General features: G+C 41.8%; 1 protein-coding gene across 1 annotated transcript in view; it reads left to right on the top strand.

Annotated features, from left to right (window-relative positions):
* The window catches only part of RNF212B (ring finger protein 212B), a 136,662-nt gene extending 112,615 nt beyond the window's left edge, over positions 1-24,047 (top strand). The window contains exons 10-13 of the mRNA XM_073610941.1: positions 93-126; positions 13,810-13,922; positions 21,602-21,663; positions 24,000-24,047. Of these exons, the coding sequence (XP_073467042.1) occupies positions 93-126; positions 13,810-13,922; positions 21,602-21,663; positions 24,000-24,047 (257 nt within the window). The remainder of the gene's footprint in view (positions 1-92; positions 127-13,809; positions 13,923-21,601; positions 21,664-23,999) is intronic.
* Positions 24,048-24,719: the final 672 nt, after the last annotated feature.

Below are 24,719 nucleotides of genomic sequence, written 5' to 3'. Positions count from 1 at the left end.
AGACATTAAAATAGACACAAAATAAAGACAATAAGCAAGTAAAAAGAAAAGAACAGAAATTGATTTGCTTTTTTAAAACCTTTTATTTTTAGGTTCTCCTATGTCTGGTCACAGCATGTCCTACAGGTAAGTGACTATTTAAAAACAAACTGAAAGCTAAACTACTTTGTTTATTTAAAGTGTTGCTACATCCAGGACCCTGCATTCACTATATCTGGTCTCCCACAGAACACAGAATATGATAATGCAATTATTTTAGTAACTATAAACTGCTAAATACCCTTTCTCATCAGTAGTATATAGCAGTCTTGTGACTTCTATCAGTGTCTGGTTAAAGCTTGCAGGAGTTTTCATTCTACTCTGACTGTCCTATGAGGCTGCATGACCCCTGACCTTGTGTCTGGACAGTGCTGATTGGCCCTGTGCTCATCACATGCACCCTCCCCCCAAAAAAACTTTCTAGCAATATACATCAAACTGAGCATGTGCAGAGTGTCCCCAAAGCTTTGTACTGTCAGGAGATGGATTGGGGACTGTGGAAGAAGAGGCAGATCAGAGAAGACAGGATCAAACAGCCTTTTTACACAATTCGGAGGATTACCCCAAAGGTTCCACAGTGAGTATAACAAGCATGCTTTATTTTTTTTAATTTCAGGTACTTATACAACGCTTTACTGCGTATATAGACTGATTTTACTCTTGTGGGTTTAGTAACACTTTCATTTTTTTCTGGCATTCATTAATGGTGATAACAGTTTAAATGATATGAGTACGGATGAATGGAAGAAAGAGAGCAGTTTAAAAAAAAAATTAAATTACTACTTCTCTCCCTCTTATGTATGGGAAGTAAAGGCCGTTATTTTTATTTACTTATTTATTTGTTATTTTTATCATTTTTATGTGTTTTGCCGGTTTTAGCATGGTCCACTTTTAGACACAATAAGGCCCTAGCCACACTTTTGCAGTCTGATGCAGTGCGTTAATGTTGTGAAGTAACATTACCTCAAAGCATACTGTATATGTGAAGTAGGCCTTAGAGTTTTATTGCACATGCAATAAAGACCTAAAATAAGTGTATATGTGTTAAAAAGTATGCAAAAATAATGCTCAAAATTTAACACATATGGAATTATTTTTAAAATACAGTGTATTTTTAGGGTATTGGCTCTAACAATCTCAGGTATTTGCATGAAAGTATATGTATAGCCAAAGCTTTTTTTAGTTTTGGACAGAGTAGGGAAGGGTTAGAATCCCTGTCGGTTTATTTATTTATTTTTTTGCTGTTTGCATCCCATTCTCATTTAGGTGATTTTCCATCACTTCCTGTCCTGGAAAAGCAACAGGAAGTAAGAGGAAATATTTTACTTTTCTAGAGATGCAATAGGAAGTAAGAGGAATTTTTTAGGAGGGTGAATCTGTTTAGCTGGACTGAGTGTTATCATCCCTGCCCAGTTATCTTTTGCTTAACTACTCAAACCCTCCCACTTTACTGTTCTGTACAGCACAGAGTTTCACTGATCTGTGGTCAAAAATAAGAATTGGAAGGACTAATTAGACTACTTGAAACAACACAGGAGGTGTAGAGAAGACAGCCATAAATTACTAATGATGATGATTAACAGTTTTTTTTTTTAGGGGGGGGGGGGGGGGTCCACTTATCAAACAGATATTACAATTGTTTAAATGTTTTTTTCTTTTTTTAAACAGACCAAAAGCGAGCAGAAAATAGATGTTCACTGTTAGGGTTTACACAGTAATAGGCAGGGTATTTTTTCAGCGGGAACGCGGGGGAATGCAGTTCCGGCACCTGCAGCACTGAATGTATGTAATGGCAAGGGGTGCTGGGGTGGGCTGGAGGGTCTATTGTTGCTGGAGCGGATCTATTTTTGAGTGGCGGTCTTTTGTTGCTGGTGGGTCAATTATTGCTGGAAGAGATCTACTATTGTTGCTGGCTGCTGGATAGTCTATTGATACTGGCTGCTGGGAGATCTGTTGTTGCTGCTGGGTGGTATTTTGTTGTGGGGGTCCATTATTGCTAGGGGGATCTATTGTTTCCGAGTGAATCTATTGCTGCTGGGGGGGTCTATTGCTGCTGGTTGTGGGGAATCTATTTTACTACTTTTCTTGCTATTATTAACAAATGTTATACAAATTACTTAGCACCTCACAATTATACTTGGCTCTATACTCTCTAAAAGCGGCAGTACTGAGAGGTGGGTAGGGGATGAAACCAAGGAACGGTGCTCAGAGGTGGGTAGGGGGCGGAGATTAGAAGTGACAGTTCCTATGCCTATTCTCTGAGAAAAAAAGCCTTGGTAATAGGTACAAGCTTTTGTTTATTATAGATAGAAATGAAGATAAAATTGACACAATGCATTATCTGCAGAGCTAAATAACTTTGTATAAAAAATAGAGGTGTCATCCTAGAACACAAAAATTTATTCAAACTACCTTGGTAATATATTTAACCACTTGAGGATTTTAGATGTAGGAGATATGCCCTAAAAAAACTTCAGCAAAGTTTCTGTCTTTCATCCTGCTCCTTTCCCCTGCCATGCTTACCTACAATTACCAGATGTCAAAATGTGTTACATAGCAGAAGCAGCTGTCAAAACTCACCTGCTTCCGTCTAAAGTGATGTGCAGATAGTCTTGTCAATGTATTGCTGTATTTACTGTTTGATTCACATATAGAATGTAGATCAAAGCTGTGGCCTTTCTTTTGCAAATCTCACCAGTTAAAGGAACTTTTCAAGTAAAAAAAAAAAAAAAAATGTTTTTGTTCAATAAAACATTTTCCTATTTATTCTATTGTTAACCTTAATTGGCCTGATTTGACTCCTTCCTCCCCTTCTCTCCTTAGCCATTTTTTGTTTGCTGATTCTTTTTTTTTTATATCATTTCTATTTTTTAGCAATAATGTTTAAATATTAAAACAAACAACTTTGGCATGCTCTGTAATGTTATTTTCGTGTAACTTTAAATGGGTCACATTAAAATATTATATATTTAAACTTTTTTTTCCATAAAACTACTTATTTTGATAATGAGCACTGGTTAAAATAGAAAAAAAAACAATTTAAGATTTTTTTTCTAAGAATTACAAAGAAAAGAAAATAATTTTTGCAGGACACTATTGACCACAGAGAGTACATTTATAAGTTTGTTATCTTAAGTAAGGACAAAGTATTCACAAAATAAACATGGCCATAGTGAAAATGTAAAAAGTGCTTTGGTCCATAATGGTGTATAAAGGTACAAGAGCTAAAGGTAGGAGTGAGTTTACTTAGATATTCTGGCTCAGAAAAAAAGCCAATTGCCTCATGCAGGCAGGCAGTGTGCTTTCAAGGAAAAATGGCTTGTACTTGGCATGCATTCGAGATGCATTTACTATATGCTTACATTGAGTTCTTACTTATACATATAAATTGATCCATAGCAAAAGCAAGAGTAGGCATAAATGAATGCTGCTCCATTCTAATTCAAAATTCAAAGACTACAGTCCATATTATTTAGGAATGCCTTATAAATGCGTATACATTACTATAAGGCAGGCTAGGCTTTTTTTTTGTTTATTTTTATTCCTTCTTTGCACTTTTGTACATGTACTGTGTATCATAGAGTAAAGAATGTCAGCACCTTAACCACTTCAGCCCCGGAAGGTTTTACCCCCTTCCTGACCAGAGCACTTTTTACAATTCGGCACTGCGTCGCTTTAACTGCTAATTGCGCGGTCATGCAATGCTGTACCCAAACGAAATTTGCGTCCTTTTCTTCCCACAAATAGAGCTTTCTTTTGATAGTATTTGATCACCTCTGCCGTTTTTATTTTTTGCGCTATACACGGAAAAAGACCGAAAATTTTGAAAAAAAATGATATTTTCTACTTTTTGTTCTAAAAAAAATCCAATAAACTCAATTTTAGTCATACATTTAGGCCAAAATGTATTCGGCCACATGTCTTTGGTAAAAAAAATGTCAATAAGTGTATATTTATTGGTTTGCGCAAAAGTTATAGCGTCTACAAACTAGGGTACATTTTCTGGAATTTACACAGCCTTTAATTTATGACTGCCTATGTCGTTTCTTGAGGTGCTAAAATGGCAGGGCAGTACAAAACCCCCACAAATGACCCCATTTTGGAAAGTAGACACCCCAAGGAATTTGCTGAGAGGCATGTTGAGCCCATTGAATATTCATTTTTTTTGTCCCAAGTGATTGAACAATGACAAAAAAAAAAAAAAAAAAAAAAAAATTACAAAAAGTTGTCACTAAATGATATATTGCTCACACAGGCCATGGGCATATGTGGAATTGCACCCCAAAATACATTTAGCTGCTTCTCCTGAGTATGGGGATACCACATGTGTGGGACTTTTTGGGAGCCTAGCCGCGTACGGGGCCCCGAAAACCAATCTCTGCCTTCAGGATTTCTAAGGGCGTACATTTTTGATTTTACTCCTCACTACCTATCACAGTTTTGAAGGCCATAAAATGCCCAGATGACATAAAACCCCCCCAAATGACCCCATTTTGGAAAGTAGACACCCCAAGCTATTTGCTTTGAGGCATGTTGAGTCCATGGAATGTTTTATATTTTGACACAAGTTGCGGGAAAGTGACAAATTTTTTTTTTTTTTTTTTTTGCACAAAGTTGTCACTAAATGATATATTGCTCATACAGGCCATGGGCATATGTGGAATTGCACCCCAAAATACATTTAGCTGCTTCTCCTGAGTATGGGGATACCACATGTGTGGGACTTTTTGGGAGCCTAGCCGCGTACGGGGCCCCGAAAACCAAGCACTGCCTTCAGGATTTCTAAGGGCGTACATTTTTGATTTTACTCCTCACTGCCTATCACAGTTTCGGAGGCCATGGAATGCCCAGGTGGCACAAACCCCCCCCAAATGACCCCATTTTGGAAAGTAGACACCCCAAGCTATTTGCTGAGAGGCATGGTGAGTATTTTGCAGCTCTCATTTGTTTTTGAAAATAAAGAAAGACGAGAAAAAAAATTTTTTTTTTTCTTTTTTCAATTTTCAAAACTTTGTGACAAAAAGTGAGGTCTGCAAAATACTCATTATACCTCTCATCAAATAGCTTGGGGTGTCTACTTTCCAAAATGGGGTCATTTGGGGTTTTTTTTTGCCACCTGGGCATTCCATGGCCTCCGAAACTGTGATAGGCAGTGAAGAGTGAAATCAAAAATTTACGGCCTTAGAAATCCTGAAGGCGGTGATTGGTTTTCGGGGTCCCGTACGCGGCTAGGCTCCCAAAAAGTCTCACACATGTGGTTTCCCCATACTCAGGAGAAGCAGCAGAATGTATTTTGGGGTGTAATTTCACATATTCCCATGGCATGTTTGAGCAATATATCATTTAGTGACAACTTTGCGCAAAAAAAAATAAAAAAAATAAAAAATTGTCTCTTTCCCGCAACTTGTGTCACAATATAAATTATTCCATGGACTCAACATGACTCTCAGCAAATAGCTTGGGGTGTCTACTTTCCAAAATGGGGTCATTTGGGGGGGGGTTTTGAACTGTCCTGGCATTTTATGCACAACATCTAGAAGCTTATGTCACACATCACCCACACTTCTAACCACTTGAAGACAAAGCCCTTTCTGACACTTATTGTTTACATAAAAAAATAATTTTTTTTTGCAAGAAAATTACTTTGAACCCCCAAACATTATATATTTTTTTTAAAGCAAATGCCCTACAGATTAAAATGGTGGGTGTTTCATTTTTTTTTTTCACACAGTATTTGCGCAGCGATTTTTCAAACGCATTTTTTGGGGAAAAAACACACTTTTTTACATTTTAATGCACTAAAACACACTATATTGCCCAAATGTTTGATGAAATAAAAAAGATGATCTTAGGCCGAGTACATGGATACCAAACATGACATGCTTTAAAATTGCGCACAAACGTGCAGTGGCGACAAACTAAATACATTTTTAAAAGCCTTTAAAAGCCTTTACAGGTTACCACTTTAGATTTACAGAGGAGGTCTACTGCTAAACTTACTGCCCTCGATCTGACCTTCGCGGCGATACCTCACATGCATGGTGCAATTGCTGTTTACATTTGACGCCAGACCGACGCTTGCGTTCGCCTTAGCGCGAGAGCAGGGGGGACAGGGGTGCTTTTTTTTTTTTTTTTTTTTTTTTTTTCTTTATTATTATTATTTTTTTATCTTATTTTTAAACTGTTCCTTTCATTTTTTTTTTTTTAATCATTTTTATTGTTATCTCAGGGAATGTAAATATCCCCTATCATAGCAATAGGTAGTGACAGGTACTCTTTTTTGCAAAAATTGGGGTCTATTAGACCCTAGATTTCTCCTCTGCCCTCAAAGCATCTGACCACACCAAGATCGGTGTGATAAAATGCTTTCCCAATTTCCCAATGGCGCTGTTTACATCCGGCGAAATCTAAGTCATAAAATGCTCGTAGCTTCCGGTTTCTTAGGCCATAGAGATGTTTGGAGCCACTCTGGTCTCTGATCAGCTCTATGGTCAGCTGGCTGAATCACCGGCTGCATTTTCAGGTTCCCTGTTGAGACAGGAGAGCCAGAGAAAAACACGGAAGACGTTGGGGGGGAGGGGCATTCCCTCCCACTGCTTGTAAAAGCAGTCTAGAGGCTAATTAGCCGCTAGGATTGCTTTTACATGAAAGCCGACCGCTGGCTGAAAAGAATGATACCAAGATGATACCTAAACCTGCAGGCATCATTCTGGTATAACCACTCAAAGTCGTGAATGGCGTACCTGAAGACAAAAAAATGGTTAACAATAAAGCACAGTAAACGGTAAGGTATAAAAAATTGCATACCTGAAAAGCAAACATGATAAAACATAATAACAATAAAACATTGCAGAATAGAATACAGTAAAAAAGAGCAGAACAATAGAGAGAGAATAGAGAGAGAGAGAACAATAAAACGACAACTATTTTTTTTTATTTTATATTTTTGTATGTGTTTTTTTTTTTTTTTTTTTTTTTTTTACACTTTTTTTTGTAACTAACTTTTATAACTGTAACCGGTTCCAGGTTCGGGTCTCTCAAAATGCGATGGCATCTTGGGAGACCCTGTGAAAGTGTGCCTAGTCTGTGCAATGCTGTACCCTACACTAATACTCAACTAGTGAATGGTAGCGTTCAAAACATTCACCAATGCAAAGACCAGGATTGTCAGGACAGGAGGGACAATAATAGCGGGTGTCACGCCTATATCCGCGCTTGCTGCAGACACGACATCTTTTTTGGGGGTTCGTTGGGTAGGGGTACTCGGGAGGACATAAAGAAAATGCCTCTCATGCAGCCGACTGCATTTGGTTGGGGATGTGAATGGGGGAAGTACGGGCGCTGCAGAAGCGGTGGGTTCCCAATTAGGATTGGCGAATGCAGCAGGAAGGGCACTATGGGCACGACGGGCCTGTGTTTGTCTTTTTGGTGGCAGCGGGACACTACTTGTGCTTGTCACCTCACCAGCTTGAACTGCACTTATGGGACTCGCCACGTCACCAAGTGTTACTGCAGTGCTGGTTTGACTACGACCGGGGTGTACTAGGCCGCTGGTGCTTGCCAGTTCACCAAAACGCTACCAAAAAAACTGTTAGCGATCGCAAGGATCAGGCCTGACTCTGCGAACGCTGCAGTTATGCGTTTAGTGTTTTGTAAGTGTCAGTGATCGATCGATACTGCACTTGGGTGGGCTGGGCTGGGCCGGGCGGAGGGGCAAAACGCAGGTGCTAGCAGGTATCTGGGCTGATCCCGCTAACACTGCATTTGTGGGAACCCTAAACTGCTGGGGACGCTAGTATAGATCTGATCGGATCAGATATTGATCCGATCAGATACTATACCACTAAGGGAGGCGTATGCTGCGTGCGTGGGTGTTAGCGGTACTGGCGCTAACCTGACACTGCTTGGGGCTGGTGCTTGCCAGTTCACCAAAACGCTACCAAAAAAACTGTTAGCGATCGCAGGGATCAGGCCTGACTCTGCGAACGCTGCAGTTATGCGTTTAGTGCCTTGTAAGTGACAGTGATCGATCGATACTGCACTTGGGTGGGCCGGGCAGAGGGGCAAAACGCAGGTGCTAGCGGGTATCTGGGCTGATCCCGCTAACACTGCGTTTTTGGGAACCCTAAACTGCTGGGGACGCTAGTATAGATCTGATCGGATCAGATATTGATCCGTACAGATACTATACCACTAAGGGAGGCGTATGCTGCGTGCGTGGGTGTTAGCGGTACTGGCGCTAATCTGACGCTGCCTGGGGCGACGCATATTACCGCCGGGCGATCAGGGGGCTAAACTTTTATTCGGTAATAAACGGCGGGTGCCCTGACACTATAAAAAATAAACGAACTAACCAGCGTCACCCGTAACAGTTATACGGTGATCAGTGGTGAAAGGGTTAACTAGGGGGCAATCAAGGGGTTAAAACATTTATTAGGTAGTATATGGGGGTCCCTGTCGCTATAAAACGCTGACGGCAAACCTAAATATTTACCTCACTAACTAGCGTCACCAGCGACACCAATACAGCGATCAGAAAAATGATCGCTTAGTGACACTGGTGACAGGGGGTGATCAAGGGGTTAAAACTTTATTAGGGGGGGTTAGGGGGGTATCCTAGACCTAAAGGGGGCCTAACACTCACTGCCCTAACACTGTAACTGTCACAAACTGACACTATGCAGTAATCAGAAAAAAAAAAAAAAAAAAAAATACTGCTAATGTCAGTTTGTGACAGGGGGGGGGGTGATTGGGGGGCGATCGGGGGGGGGGGATCGGGGGTGTAAGGTATGCCTGGCATGTTCTACTGTGTGTGTTTGTGTTGTGTGCACTTACATGTCTTCTCTCCTCGGCGCTGGACGGAAACTGCCAGACCGAGGAGAGATGACATCACATCCTCTGCCTGTGTGAAACTACACACAGGCAGAGGAGGATTCCCATTGGCTGGGAGCGATCGCGAGGGGGGGGCCACGATCGGATGGTCTCCCCCTCGCCTCCCGACGCTCCCAGTCAGATGCCGACCGCCGCTGGCACCGGGGGGGGGGTCCGTTTGGACCCCCCGCCCGCGGGAGGCAGATCACGTATATATACGTGATTCTGCCTGCCCGTGCCACTCTGCCGACGTATATCTACGTTAGGCGGTCGGCAAGTGGTTAAGGACTGTTGTTCATTGGAGTAACACTGTGAGAAAGAACTTCTCTACGTTATTTTCCACATCATTAGATGCCATACAGAAGATGTAGTACAGGGATAGGCAATTAGCGGACCTCCAGCTGTTGCAAAACTGCAAGTCCCATCATGCCTCTGCCTCTGGGTGGCATGCTTTTGGCTGTCAGAGTCTTGCTATGCCTCATGGGACTTGTAGTTCTGCAACAGTTGGAGGTCCGCTAATTGCATATCCCTGATGTAGTAGATAAACATCCCCATGCCCATCTAACTTTAACTGGGGATTCTGTTTCATAATACATTGCTTTCACACAATACAAAGAAAATTGAGTACTGTCTGTGATACTTTTTTTTATTTGCACTAACATACAATTTTTCAGGACAAGCTTTTGGGGTATGTTCCCTTCTTCAAGGTCCAAGCAGTACTGATTCACAAATTTTTAAGCAGCATGTTAAAGAAGAAAAAAAAAAAAGGAGAAAACCAAAGACATACAAATCAATGGTAAAAAAGATAGCAGCAGAGTTAGTGAGATAAGACAGAGGGAGAGCTATAGAATGCAGGGGGAGATACTAGTCACAGAGGGGTCGTAAAACTTTAGCATAATGTAGAAGGAAACCAATATATAAAATCAACACAATACAAACAATAAAAAATGCCTGAACTTTCCTTTGAGCACTGTTCCAATTAACAGTACTGCTAAGGGAGTCAGCACACCATTGATTAGAGCAGCGTGGAGGGGGGGTCAGTTTGGACTACTGGAGAGATGGGTTGTTGCATTACAGAATATGTGTTGCTGTATATGCAGACTGTATGCATTATAACAATAATTCAAGAGGATTAGGTTGGGGTTTAAAGAAGTACCCCACTAAGCATTTACAGTTACAATGTACACATAACATAATGACAATGTAATATCCTAAAACAACCTTTACTAGTTAACTACTTTACTTTTTACAACTTTACAATTGGAGTAATATGAGGAAGAATTCAGAAAAATTAGGAATTAGTTGTCAAAAGTTTCTAGGGAAAATGTACAGACAAGAAATTACTATTGGTATTTGGTTGAGGAAATCAGCGCTTTTGCATTTTAGCAGCCATTAAAGCTTTAGAAACAGAAACAAAATAGGTTATATTTTAGGATCCAAAACAACATGGCTGTTAGACCACATTTGATAAAACTGGTCACCTGCACTTAATTTGTCAGCATAGTGGATATTTCTTGATCGTACAGTACAGAACACAGGTAGGCAGTACAGGTATATTCTTAGACAACTGGGTTATTTGTCGTTACCTTCAGGTGATTGGACCCTGGCAAACAGAATGGTAGGAACCCCCTAGGTGATGGATGTTCCTTTTTTCCTGTACTGATTTTTTTTAATTTTTGCACCAACTTGGCTACATACCAACCCTTCTGGCTTCTTATACAGCTTCCAGATCGTTACCGTAGGCACACCACTGGGACAGCACCCAGACCCTGTCAAAATGATGGAAGATACAGGGTGGACCTGTGTATTCAGGTGTATATCTTCTGAAGCAAGTGAAGCAGGGGGTGCCGCACTGGCCCTTAAATCTACATGTTTTATATATATATATATATATATATATATATATATATATATATATATATATATATATATAGTGGGGACGGAAAGTATTCAGACCCCCTTAAATTTTTCACTCTTTGTTATATTGCAGCCATTTGCTAAAATCATTTAAGTTCATTTTTTTCCTCATTAATGTACACACAGCATCCCATATTGACAGAAAAACACAGAATTGTTGACATTTTTGCAGATTTATTAAAAAAGAAAAACTGAAATATCACATGGTCCTAAGTATTCAGACCCTTTGCTCAGTATTCAGTAGAAGCACCCTTTTGATCTAATATAGCCATGAATCTTTTTGGGAAAGATGCAACAAGTTTTTCACACCTGGATTTGGGGATCCTCTGCCATTCCTCCTTGCAGATCCTCTCCAGTTCTGTCAGGTTGGATGGTAAACGTTGGTGGACAGCCATTTTTAGGTCTCTCCAGAGATGCTCAATTGGGTTTAAGTCAGGGCTGTGGCTGGGCCATTCAAGAACAGTCATGGAGTTGTTGTGAAGCCACTCCTTCGTTATTTTAGCTGTGTGCTTAGGGTCATTGTCTTATTGGAAGGTAAACTTTCGGCCCAGTCTGAGGTCCTAAGCACTCTGGAGAAGGTTTTCGTCAGGGATATCCCTGTACTTGGCCGCATTCATCTTTCCCTCGATTGCAACCAGTCGCCCTGTCCCTGCAGCTGAAAAACACCCCCACAGCATGATGCTGCCAGCACCATGCTTCACTGTTGGGACTGTATTTGACAGGTGATGAGCAGTGCCTGGTTTTCTCCACACATACCGCTTAGAATTAAGGCCAAAAAGTTCTATCTTGGTCTCATCAGACCAGAGAATCTTATTTCTCACCATCTTGGAGTCCTTCAGGTGTTTTTTTTAGCAAACTCCATGCGGGCTTTCATGTGTCTTGCACTTAGGAGAGGCTTCCGTCGGGTCACTCTGCCATAAAGCCCCGACTGGTGGAGGGCTGCAGTGACGGTTGACTTTCTACAACTTTCTCCCATCTCCCGACTGCATCTCTGGAGCTCAGCCACAGTGATCTTTGTGTTCTTCTTTACCTCTCTCACCAAGGCTCTTCTCCCCCGATAGCTCAGTTTGGCCGGACAGCCAGCTCTAGGAAGGGTTCTGGTCACCCCAAACGTCTTCCATTTAAGGATTATGGAGGCCACTGTGCTCTTAGGAACCTTAAGTGCAGCAGAATTTTTTTGTAACCTTGGCCAGATCTGTGCCTTGCCACAATTCTGTCTCTGAGCTCTTCAGGCAGTTCCTTTGACCTCATGCTTTTCATTTGCTCTGACATGCACTGTGAGCTGTAAGGTCTTATATAGACAGGTGTGTGGCTTTCCTAATCAAGTCCAATCAGTATAATCAAACACAGCTGGACTCAAATGAAGGTGTAGAACCATCTCAAGGATGATCAGAAGAAATGGACAGCACCTGAGTTAAATATATGAGTGTCACAGCAAAGGGTCTGAATACTTAGGACCATGTGATATTTCAGTTTCTCTTTTTAAATAAATCTGCAAACATGTCAACAATTCTGTGTTTTTCTGTCAATATGGGGTGCTGTGTGTACATTAATGAGGAAAAAAATGAACTTAAATGATTTTAGCAAATGGCTGCAATATAATAATTTAAGGGGGTCTGAATACTTTCTGTCCCCACTGTGTGTGTATATATATAAATATATATATATATATATATACATATATATATATATATATATATATATATATATATATATATATATATATATATATATATATATATATATATATATATATATATATATATATACAGTATCTCACAAAAGTGAGTACACCCCTCACATTTTTGTAAATGTTTTATTATACCTTTTCATGTGACAACACTGAAGAAATGACACTTTGCTACAATGTAAAGTAGTAAATTTAAAGTTTGTATAACAGTGTACATTTGCTGCCCCCTCAAAATAACTCAACACACAGCCATTAATGTCTAAACAGCTGGCAACAAAAGTGAGTACACCCCTAGGTGTACTCACCTTTGTGTGGCCACCATTATTTTCCAGCACTGTATGGAGTTTATCAGACCTTCACAGGTTGCCACTGGAGTCCTCTTCCACTTCTCCATGAGAACATCACAGAGCTGGTGGATGTTAGAGACCTTGTGCTCTTCTACCTTCCGTTTGAGGATGCCCCACAGATGCTCAATAGGGTTTAGGTCTGGAAACATGCTTGGTCAGTCCATCACCTTTACCCTCAGCTTCTTTAACAAGGCAGTGGTCGTCTTGGAGGTGTGTGTTTTGAGGTTATCATGTTGTAATACTGCTCTGCGGCCCAGTTTCCATTTTGCAGATGTGTAAGGCTGGCACATGGTCCTCTGTTCACACTTTTGCTAAGTATTACCAGGTAGATGTTCAAGCCTCTACTGATGCTGACTTTAGCCATAAGGTGCTATAAGCAGCTGCTTAGATGGGGTCTTATAGCCTTGTTTGTTTTGTGTGTGGGCTTGTGGGCAGAAAATGTGCTGTGTTGCACTCTTTTTTCCCATTGCTTTTGGATGTTCCCATTGCCTAAGAATATGCCAGTGTCCTGTACTGTATGGTCAAGAAAAAAAGGATTACTTGTAAAATCTGTTTCTTGGAGTACAGTACAGGACCCCCCCCCGTCTCTGGTTATCATTATTGCTTGATGAGAACTGTCACTGGCAGGGGTTATATGGAAGTCTTTACAGTTCTATTGCCAGTGTCCAATTACTTGAAGGTAGCAACATATAACCCAGTTGGCTAGGAATATGCCTGTGTCCTGTATTGTACTCCAAGAAATGGATTTTACAGGTAAGTCAAAATCCTTTTTTCCCAAGGTCCATTGTTACAGTCATCTGATCAATCCTAGTGGCAAAACACATATACTGGTATCACTAATGATGGTGCTTGCATAACAAAACACTATTTAGATGTAATAATTAGCAGAGTTTTGCTACAATATATTGTGGTGCATTGTAGGAACACTGTTCCATTCTTTCACAGCCTACCAGCACAAACAACATCTGCATCAAATTTCTCCTATAATGGCCAGAGGTCTGATATATCTGGAAGCACCCTACTTACACCTACAGACAGAACTTTTCGATTAAGCACAGGTAAAGTAAATAGATAAGCAGTCTGTGTTTTTTTCTGTATATTGACAAAAAGAAACATTTACTATGTTTACATCTAGCCAAAACCCTGTCAAGTTTTTTCTTTGCTGCCAGTATCCTCTGTGGAAGATTTCCCTTCATTTCCTGCCCTGGAAAGTAAAACAAGAAGTGAGAAGAAATCTCTCCAAGCGAGATACACACACACACAGGTTGATTCTGCCCCCTGCTTAACCCCCACAAAGTTATCTATGAATTTGACTCCAACCCTAGTGAGGGTGTTCCAGAAGTAGACACTCCTACTCCAGGTGGGCTCATGTGATGTCATGAAGGTAATCAGATAAGGTAAATTAAGGTAAGTATTGATAATCAATTTACTGTTTTTCCTTACAACTCCATGGCATCACACATGGGATATAACTACCTGAAACTAAGAGGAATGCAAACAAAAAATTTGAATCTTTTAATGAGCAATAGACAATATGTTTTGATCAAAACCACTGTAGTGAATGTAAAACAAATTATTAATATTTATTGGAAGCAGCAGAACATGCTCTTTGTTCTAATTTGACTGTGGTGAGTGCAACCAAATCTACCTGGTGGTGAGATGGGAATGGATATGGCGATGACCAGGTCGATGCCTTGCAGGTAGTCTGGATTGACATCATGCATGACATTACCTGAAAAGTGGACATACTAGGCATTGAGTGAGCAGTCATCCCTTCTGGTACCAGAATAGAGCTAACAATATAGGTCTGGTTGAGGACCTTGCTAATCCACACTAAAAGCATTCTCGCGGAATCCTCCTTTCCCCTTTCTTGTAGGCATCAAAAACTGTGGTTCTGACTTTCTTTACTCCGATGTAGCCTGGAGATAAGCTTTTAGGACTCAATTGGATGAACTGACACAAGGAGAACTACGGTTGTTTGGGCAAAAATGGTAGTACTGGGATTTTTGTCAGTGACTCCTGTGCTAACCTGTTCAGGAACTTTTGAAATAGATGAACTGGGGGAAAGGCATAGGCTTGTAAACCGGCCAAGATGCTGTCAAATCATTGATCACTACGGCCTAAGTCACCTTGGCATTCTGGTTGGCTGCAAATAAGACCATTTAAACTGATCCCACTTATGCACTGCAAGTTGAAAACTTGAGGTAATAGGTATCATTCGTTCTTGTCCACTCTATTACCCAAAGTGTATCGGGCAATACGTTTTTCTGAAATGTACACTGCTGAAATCTTACTCATGCTGAATCATGCCTACTTCATAATTGGGTCACTTTGTATGGTAAAGTCTTGCTTTACCGCTCTACCACTGTCCATGTTGTCGACATTCTGGTGGAATGGGGTGAGAAATGAAGATCTGGTAGTTCACAAATCTGCTGCACCACCATTGCAGGAATCACTTTTGAAAGGGTGGGGCCTGCCAGTGAGTCTATTTGATCACAGGGATCATACAATTCAGTGTTCCAGTGACTTTGAGGCATCGTAACGCAGAGTGTTAGCTAATAAGATTATCTTCACTCATAGTGGTATATTCGGATACCTTGTTCCATTAATAGTGCTATGACTGCCATAAAAACGAAAGTCCATGTCAAAGTGGAGAGGCCTAAAGCCAGGCATGCAAATGTTTTGTGGAGATCTCCCTCCACAAAGTGCAGATAAGACTAAAAGGTATCATTTATGGGGACATGAAAATATGTATTCTTTAAGTCGATAGACTGTATCCAATATTTGAGAAGTACAGAGCGTGATTTCATCTAGAATTGGTATCTGGAGATATCTTTGTTGAGTATTTCTAGGTTGATTACCAATCCCCAATCCCCAGTTTTCTTCTGTACCAGGAAGATTGGAGAACACACCCCGTTGAATCTTTGAAACTTAGACACTGGAACAAAAGCTCCATCTGAGGGAAAGTTGCAGATGTACTGGAACAGGACATTTTTCTTGTCTCACTGTTCTGGAGTTTTTGCGCAAATGAGGGACTCTTGAGCTTTGCTGGACACATCAGTGTCCCCGACTTTCTGTCTGCAGGAGCCAAACATTTGTAAAATTTTAGATCAAGACCCAGTGAAATCATTACAGCCAAGCTCCCAACGTACAGGGTTGCATGGATGTGTTTTCAAAAAGAGTTCGCTTCACTCTGCATCAAATTCTTCTTAGTTCCCATGGGGAAATATGACTGTGATTCGTGCTAGAATCCTATGAATGTTCTCCCTATTCTTTAAACATTTACTTCTCCTGAGCGTTTTGTGAGCATCTGGCATGGTTGGAATCTTCTTTGAGGAGATGCCTGTCCTGAGGTGTGTGCCCCAACTTTCCAATGGTCGCTATGGTAATGCCTTTATCAAGTTTGGTTACTGAACAGTGACTGATCTTCATATGGTATTCTGCACCAACTTTGCTTGGATGAGGGGTCGCCCACCCATGGGCGAATCCACAGTGCCCTCTTGTGCGTAACTGTATGTAGCATGGATCTTGCAGAGGCCCTGCTTAAGTCTATTGCTGCCTCGTGTAGTTGGAGGAGAGCTTTAATTCCTCTTGCACAAAGATTATGCTCTTTTTGGCCTGGTCAGCCTGCACTGCAGCTTCCACACTCTCAAACCATACATTAAAAGCCTTTGCCACTGCTGTCAGAGGTATTGATGGACGTCAGGCTGCACCTAAATTTAGGTAGATCGTCTTAAAATACAAGTGAATGCCCATGTCCAGCACACCCCAAATACTGTATCATCAAGCAGAAATGTTACATGTCTGACCAAACAAATAGGTGAAGCATCAACCAACAGAGCAGTATCGAGGTGCTTCACCTCAGACTCTGTAGATAGAGTTTGCATAGGTGATTGTGGAAGGATTGCTTCCAATACACTTCTCTTCACTTCTACACTAGTCCTTTAATCTCATCTAAAAATGGGAACGCGATTGCCTCTATTTTGATGGGTTTGTAAAACTTCTTCCACTACTTAAAGTCAAAGCCTCCAATGGCTACATTTTCAAACTCCTCTCCAGACAAACTGCATGATGAAGCTCTTACTTGTCTAGGTCAGTGGTTTTCAACCTCAGTCCTCAAATACCCCTAACTGCCCATGTTTGCAGGTTTTCTTTTATGTTGCACAGGTGCTTTAAATCAGAGTCAATGGCTTGGTATTTTGGACAGTTATTTTATCTAAGAGAAATTCACAAAACATGGCCTATAGGGGGTACTTGAGGACTGAGGTTGAGAACCACTGCTCTAGCTGGTTGAGCTGGTAAAATAGATGCCTGTGAAGCTGTTGACTCCATTGCAGGAGGTTTGTCTGATGGTTCTGGTGCAAAGAACTCCTTTGTTCTCCACACAAGTGCACAACTATTTCTTGGTTATCTGCCTCTTTCTCTCTAGAAGGTCCTATGAGGCCTGATTCACACAGGGTTTTACTCTGCAGCATTATGTTAAGGCAGGCCCAGGAACCTCCTTGATGAAAAGCAAGACTTTCTACGGTGGCCCTAAAAATGCTCTCTACCCGATAACCTACTAGTGTCACTTCCAGACTGATGGTGGGAGCTGCAGCCAAACCTAGAATGGCTAAAGGAGACCAGCATTTGAATAGACTTGCATTACCAGAAGATGTGTCGACCTTGACCATGTTCACCTTGATCGCTGATCTACCCTCTCTGTTCAGGCTGGTTTTCTAGGGGAGAGATCGCTCCACAGCAAATATACAGGCAGACATTTATCCATAATGCCATACCATTAAATACAGCCAATGTAATTAAGAACTATCTTCAGCATAAAGGACAAGGTGCCCTGGAAGTGATGATTTGGCCCCCACAGAGTTCTGATCTCAACATCATCGAGTCTGCCTGGTATTACATGAAGAGACAGAAGGATTTGTGGCAGCCTACATCCACAGAAGATTTGTGGTTCATTCCCCAACCTATAGTGGTAAAAATAATTATTTTATCCCCTGCAGATTTTGTAAGTTTGCCCACTTACAAAGAAATTAGGGATCTATAATTTTTATTATAGGTATATTTTAAATGATAGAGACAGAATATCAACCAAAAATCCTGAAAAAACACATGATACAAATATTATAAATTGAGTTGTAGTTTAGTGAGTAAAATAAGTATTTGATCTGCAAGCAAAACATGACTTAGTACCTGGTGGAGAAACCCTTGTGAGCAAGCACAGAGGTAGGACGCTTCTTGTATTTGGTTACCAGGTTTTGCACACATCTCAGGAGGGATTTTGGTCCACTCTTTTTTTCAGATCTTCTCTAAATCCTTAAGGTTTCTTGGCTGACGCTTGGCAACTCGAAGTTTCAGCTCCCTCCGTAAATTTTCTATAGGATTAAAGGGTTGTAAACCCCTTTAAAAATTTCCTAAAAAAAAACCTGCAAGACAAAGGCAAAATGAGTTAGTATGCATAGCATACTAGCTCATTATGAATTACTTACCTGAGATCTAAGCCCCCACAGCGGTCCTCGTTTACCGCTCCAGCGGCCGACATCTCTCCGGGGGGTTACTTCCGGGTATCGCGGCTTCGGCGCTGTGGTTGGCCGGAACCACAATGATGTCACCCCCACGCATTTAGGGTCATTGTCATGCTGGAGGACCCATCCATTACCTATCTTCAGTGTTCTGGCTGAGAGAAGAAGGTTCTCATCCAAGATTTTTCAATACATGGCCCTGTCCATTGGCCCCTCAATGCGGCAAAGTTGGCCTGTACCTTTAGCAGAGAAACAGCCACAGAGCATAATGTTTCCAACTCTGTGCTTGACTGTAGGAATGGTGTTCTCGGGGTCATAGTCAGCAAGTCCCCCTTCTCAGGACGGCACATGTACAGTCATGCCACTGAACATCTAAATGATTCAGAGAAGGATTGGGAGAAAGTGCTCTGGTCAGATGAGACCAAAATTTTCTTCTTTGGAATTAAATCGACTCGCTGTGTTTGGAAGAAGAAAAATGCTGACTATGGACCCTAAGAACACCATCCGACAGTCAAGCATGGAGGTGGAAACATGATGTTTTGGGCCTGTTTCCCTGCTAAAGGTACAGGCCAACTTTGCCTCATTGAGGAGCCAATGGACGGAGCCATGTATTGTAAATCTTGGATGAGAACCTTCTTCCCTCAGCCAGGTTTTCCAGCATGACAATGACCCAAAAACATACTGCTAAGGCAACAAAGGAGTGGCTGAAGAAGAAGCACATTAAGGTCATAGAGTGGCCTAGGCAGTCCCCAGACCTTAATCCTACAGAAACTTTATGGAGGGAGCTGAAACTTTGAGTTGCCAAGAGACAGCCAAGAAACCTTAAGGATTTAGAGAAGATCTGTAAAGAAGAGTAGACCTTCCTGAGATGTGTGCAAACCTGGTAACCAGTTCCAAGAAACGTCTTACCTCTATACTTGCCAACAAGGGCTTCTCCATCAAGTACTAAGTCATGTTTTGCTTGGGGATCTATTCCTTTTTTTACTCACTGAACTGCAACCTAATGTATAGAATTTGTATTATGTGTTTTTTTTTCTGGATTTTTGGTTGATATTCTTTCTCTATCATTGAAAATACACCTATGATAAAAAAGTATAGACCCTTCATTTTTTGTGGACAAACTTACAAAATCTGCAGGAGATCAAAAAATTATTTTCCCCACTGTACCTGCTGAGTTCCTTCCAAAACTGTGTGCATGTGTACCTAGAAGAATTGATGTTGGTTTAAAGTCAAAGGGTAGTCAGATCAAACATTGATTTAGATTTTTCTTCTGTTTGCTCACTTTGCATTTTATAAATTGATCAAAATAAACAATTTTGGACCGGGGGCAGGACCAGCACTGCGTGGAGTGAGGCAGCTGCCTGAATAAACTTTTCACTTTAACCAGGTGGTGATTGGCTGCTAGGAGGTGGTCCTAGCAACCAATCACCAGCTTGCTAATATGAAAAGTTACCCGGCAGCTCCAACGCCCCAGTGCTGCTGTGCCTCTGCCTTCAGTTCAGGATTGTCCCACCTCCTGCTCTCCGCTCTGTGAAAGGTACGAGAGTGAAGGGAGGAAACGACATGGCTGTGAACTTGTGAAGGATGGGGAGCAGGGGTCATGTACTGTGTGTGGGAGGGGGTTATGTAAAAGGGAGCAATACTGTGAGGGGATGCAAAAGGGGCAGTGCTGTGGGGATGACATGTTAAGGGGGCAGCGCTGTGTGTGGGAGGGATGGGTGATGTGAAGGGGGACAGTGCTAGGGGTGCGGAATGTGAAAGGGGCAGTACTGTGAGGGTTGTGTAAAAGAGGCAGTGCTGTGGGGGGGGGGGGGAGGGGGACAGTGCTGTGGGGGTTGGGAAGGGGGACATTGCTTTGGGTGTGATATGTGAAGGGGGACAGTGCCGTGGGGGGTGAAGGGGGACAGTGCTGTGGGGGGGGGGGGGTGAAGGGGGACAGTGCTGTGGGGGATGTGAAAGGGGGACAGTGCTGTGGGGTGGATGTGAAGGGGGACAGTGCTGTGTGGGTGATGTCAAGTGGGCAGTGCTGTGGGGGGGGCTGTGAAGGGGGACAGTGCTGTGAGGGGATGTGAAGGGGGCAGTGCTGTGGGGGAGATGTGAAGGGGGACAGTGCTGTGGGGGAATGTGAAGGGGGAAAGTGCTGTGGGGGGATGTGAAGGGGGACAGTGCTGTGGGGAGGATGTGAAGGGGGACAGTGCTGTGGGGAGGATGTGAAGGGGGACAGTGCTGTGGGGAGGATGTGAAGGGGGACAGTGCTGTGGGGAGGATGTGAAGGGGACAGTGCTGTGGGGAGGATGTGAAGGGGGACAGTGCTGTGGGGGGATGAGAAGGGGGACAGTGCTGTGAGGGGATGTGAAGGGGGCAGTGCTGTGGGGTGGATGTGAAGGGGGCAGTGCTGTGGGGGGATGTCAAGGGGACAGTGCTGTGGGGGGGCTGTGAAGGGGGACAGTGCTGTGAGAGGATGTGAAGGGGGCAGTGCTGTGGGGGAGATGTGAAGGGGGACAGTGCTGTTGGGGGATGTGAAGGGGAACAGTGCTGTGGGGGGATGTGAAGGGGAACAGTGCTGTGGGGGGATGTGAAGGGGGACAGTGCTGTGGGGGGATGTGAAGGGGGACAGTGCTGTGGGGGGATGTGAAGGGGGACAGTGCTGTGGGGGGATGTGAAGGGGGACAGTGCTGTGCGGGGATGTGAAGGGGGCAGTGCTGTGGGGGGGATGTGAGGGGGGACAGTGCTGTGGGGGGGATGTGAAGGGGGCAGTTCTGTGTGTGTGTGGGGGAGGAGGTGCACACAAAATGAGGTGCTGTACAGAAAACGTGCAGGGGTACCAATGACTCTTAAATGCACTGAAATACAAGGTGCAGTTTCCCGCACATGGAAATATCATGGTGCAAATGCACCATGCAGTTTCCATGCGCCTGCATTTTTAAAAAGGTGCCAGGACCTTTTCACAGTAGAAAACGCAGGCACAGCAGCCCATTCAAATGAACCCTGGGCTGTGATGTAAAGAATCAACGCACAAAAATGTGATTCGGACCTCTGCTGGAAGAAAACGTTACTAATCGAACCTCCATGAATTTTAATTCAATACCTCAGCATTGACGTTACTAATCGAACCTCCATGAATTTTAATTCAATACCTCTGGTATATACGGTATATTTAATGCAGACAGTGTAAATACCTGAATTTTACTGCAATAAGCGTTTTCTGAAATCTTTAGGTGGTGCAAGAGAAGCCTGTGTTACCCCATGTAACAACACTGACCGTCTTAGGGCCCTTCAGGTATGTGTTATTCGTTATGAAATTTGGCATAACACCACTGTTGGTTCTTGTTTCTCTCACACTTTAGTTGTTGAAGCCCAACACAATTTGTGTCTTGTCTTTTTATGTACAGGCCTCATTTGAAACTGTTAAGATGTGCTTCTATTAAATACTTTTATTGTATACTTATTGCTATGGTAGACAACAATAAACATGTAGCTTGTAGGTAAATTGCCTTAGGCTTTCTTTTGCCCGTGAAATCTTGAAATGTAACGTGTTCACAACCCAATCTTTATTTAAAAAAAAGTTGCTATTCAATACACTGTTGGACAATCTTATTCAGAAACTAGACTAGTGTGGTAATTATCCTTTCAATGTCAGGCAGGAATGAATGTTAATGGCCTAAGCTCAATATGCCACACCAAATGGTAGGGAACAAAGCAGACTGATAAGGTGGCTCATTCGTGTACATCCTGTTTTTAAACCCCTGCAGTCTCCCATGAAGCATGGCTTGCCCGGGCAAGGTATTATACTATATTAGATCTGTATGTTCCCAGTACTTCTGAGGAAGCAGACTTATTCTGGGAAATGCGTTAAAAAAAATTACCATCCTCCTACTATCTTTTGACCATCAGCATATTCTGAAAGAAGTATTGCTGTCCTCAGAATACAATACCTGGATAGAAGAGTGTTTGAGTGTAGAGCTATATGGGAGTAGAGCTATATGGGAGTAGAGCTATATGGGAGTTCACATCACCCTCATACCTGGAAACACAGAATATTTTCCAGTGACTGTGATAGGAGTAGTTGAAGGATACACTGCTAAGGTGAGTATATGTGGGCCGGGGAGTAGGCTTTAAAGAAACTCTGTCACTTTGCTCTGAATTGGCAAAGTGGAGCATTCTCTTTAAGATTAACTACAAAGCAGTAAAGTGTAAATACAGAAGGGAAACCCATTCAAATTTGGACCAGGGTTGCTACCATATTAGCTCTATGCCACAGATCAGAATGTAAGAAACACATTTTCTCAACATTATGATTTACAGTGCCTTGAAAAAGTATTCATACCCCTTAAAATTTTCCACATTTTGTCATGTTACAACCAAAACGTAAATGTATTTTATTGGGATTTTATGTGATAGACCAACACAAAGTGGCACATAATTGTGAAGTAGAAGGAAAATGATAAATGGTTTTTAAAAATGTTTTACAAATAAATATCTGAAAAGTGTGGCATACATTTGTATTCAGTCTCCTTTACTCTGATACCCCGAACTAGAATCTAGTGAAACCAGACTAGAACCTTAGTGAACAAAGAGCATCATGAAGGCCAAGGAACACACCAGACAGCTCAGGGATAAAGTTGTGGAGAATTTTAAAGCAGGGTAAGGTTATAAACAAATAGCCCAAACTTTGAACATCTCACGGAGAAGTTTGAGCCAACATCCATTGGAAAAAAAATGGATTTTGTTGTCGGAATGTGCGATCGTGTGTATCGTGCGTACAGCAGCACATGAGTGGCGGAAAACTAACACTGCACACTACCCTGAAAACACCATTCCCACCGTGAAACGTGGTGGTGGCAGGATCATGTTGTGGGGATGCTTTACCTCAGCAGGGACAGAGAAGCTGGTCAGAGTTGATGGGAAGATGGATGAAGCCAAATACAGGGCAATCTTAGAAGAAAACCTATTAGAGTCGGCAAAAGACTTGAGACTGGGGTGGAGGTTCACCTTCCAGCAGGACAACGACCCTAAACATACAGCCAGAGCTACAATGGAATGGTTTAGATCAAAGCATGTTCATGTGTTAGAATGGCCCAGTCCAGACCTAAATTCAATTGAGAATCTGTGGCAAGACTTGAAAATTGTTGTTCACAGACACTCTCCATCCAATCGGACAGAGCTTAAGCTATTTTGCAAAGAAAAACGGGCAAAAATGTCATTCTCTAGATGTGCAAAGCTAGTAGAAACATACCCAAAAAGATTTGCAGCTGTAATTGCAGTAAAAGGTGGTTCCACAAAGTATTGACTCAGGGGGGGGCTGAATACAAATTCACGCCACACTTTTCACATATTTGTTTGTGAAAAATTTTGAAAACAATTTATAATTTTCCTTCCACTTCACAATTATGTGCCACTTTGTGTTGGTCTATCAGATAAAATCCCAATAAAATACATTTGTGTTTTTGGTTGTAACATGACAAACTGGACAATTTCAAGGGGTATGAATACTTTTTCAAGGCACTGTAGCTTCAAATTAGAAAAAACATTCATTTAGTAATGCTGTTGTGATATTGTATGTCAGCCCGTGTAATAAAAGCAGAAATAGTAAAGCTGGTGAAATTGTTTTTGCAGCTAAGATTTACCCCCAGGACGCCAGGACCCCACAGCTCAAGAATGTAAGCGTTTGGCTGTACAGCCATACAGTATATGGTTGTGTGCAACTTGAATATATTTGCAAACATACATGAAAACCACATGCTATGTCTAAAAACCTATGTAAAGTGGGATCCTATTCTAATTTATGGGAGTACCAAACTTGGTTGTGCTCATAAGTTTACATTTATGATTTCTTGGCCATTTTTCAGACAATATGAATGATAACACAAAAACATTTCTTTCACTCATGGTTAGTGTTTGGCTGAAGCCTTTTATTATCAATCAACTGTGTTTACTCTTTTTAAATCATAATAGCAATAGAAACTACCCAAATTACCCTGATCAAAAGTTTACATACCCTGGTGATTTTGGCCTGATAACATGCACACAAGTTGACACAAAGGGGTTTGAATGGCTATTAAAGATTACAATCCTCACCTGTGATTAGTGTGTGTGTATAAAAGGTCAATGAGTTTCTGGACTTCTGACAAACCCTTGCATCTTTCATCCAGTGCTGCACTGACTTTTCTGGATTCTGAGTTATGAGGAAATCAAAAGAATTGTCAAAGGATCTGCGGGAAAAGGTAGTTGAACTGTATAAAACAGGAAAGGGATATAAAAAGATATCCAAGGAATTGAGAATGCCAATCAGCAGTGTTCAAACTCTAATCAAGAAGTGGAAAATGAGGGGTTCTG

This window comes from Aquarana catesbeiana, linkage group LG01 (genome assembly GCF_042186555.1).
Source record: "Aquarana catesbeiana isolate 2022-GZ linkage group LG01, ASM4218655v1, whole genome shotgun sequence".
NCBI lineage: Eukaryota > Metazoa > Chordata > Amphibia > Anura > Ranidae > Aquarana > Aquarana catesbeiana.
Note: the sequence above shows the minus strand (reverse complement) of the source record. Positions and strands in the feature narration are given on the sequence as shown.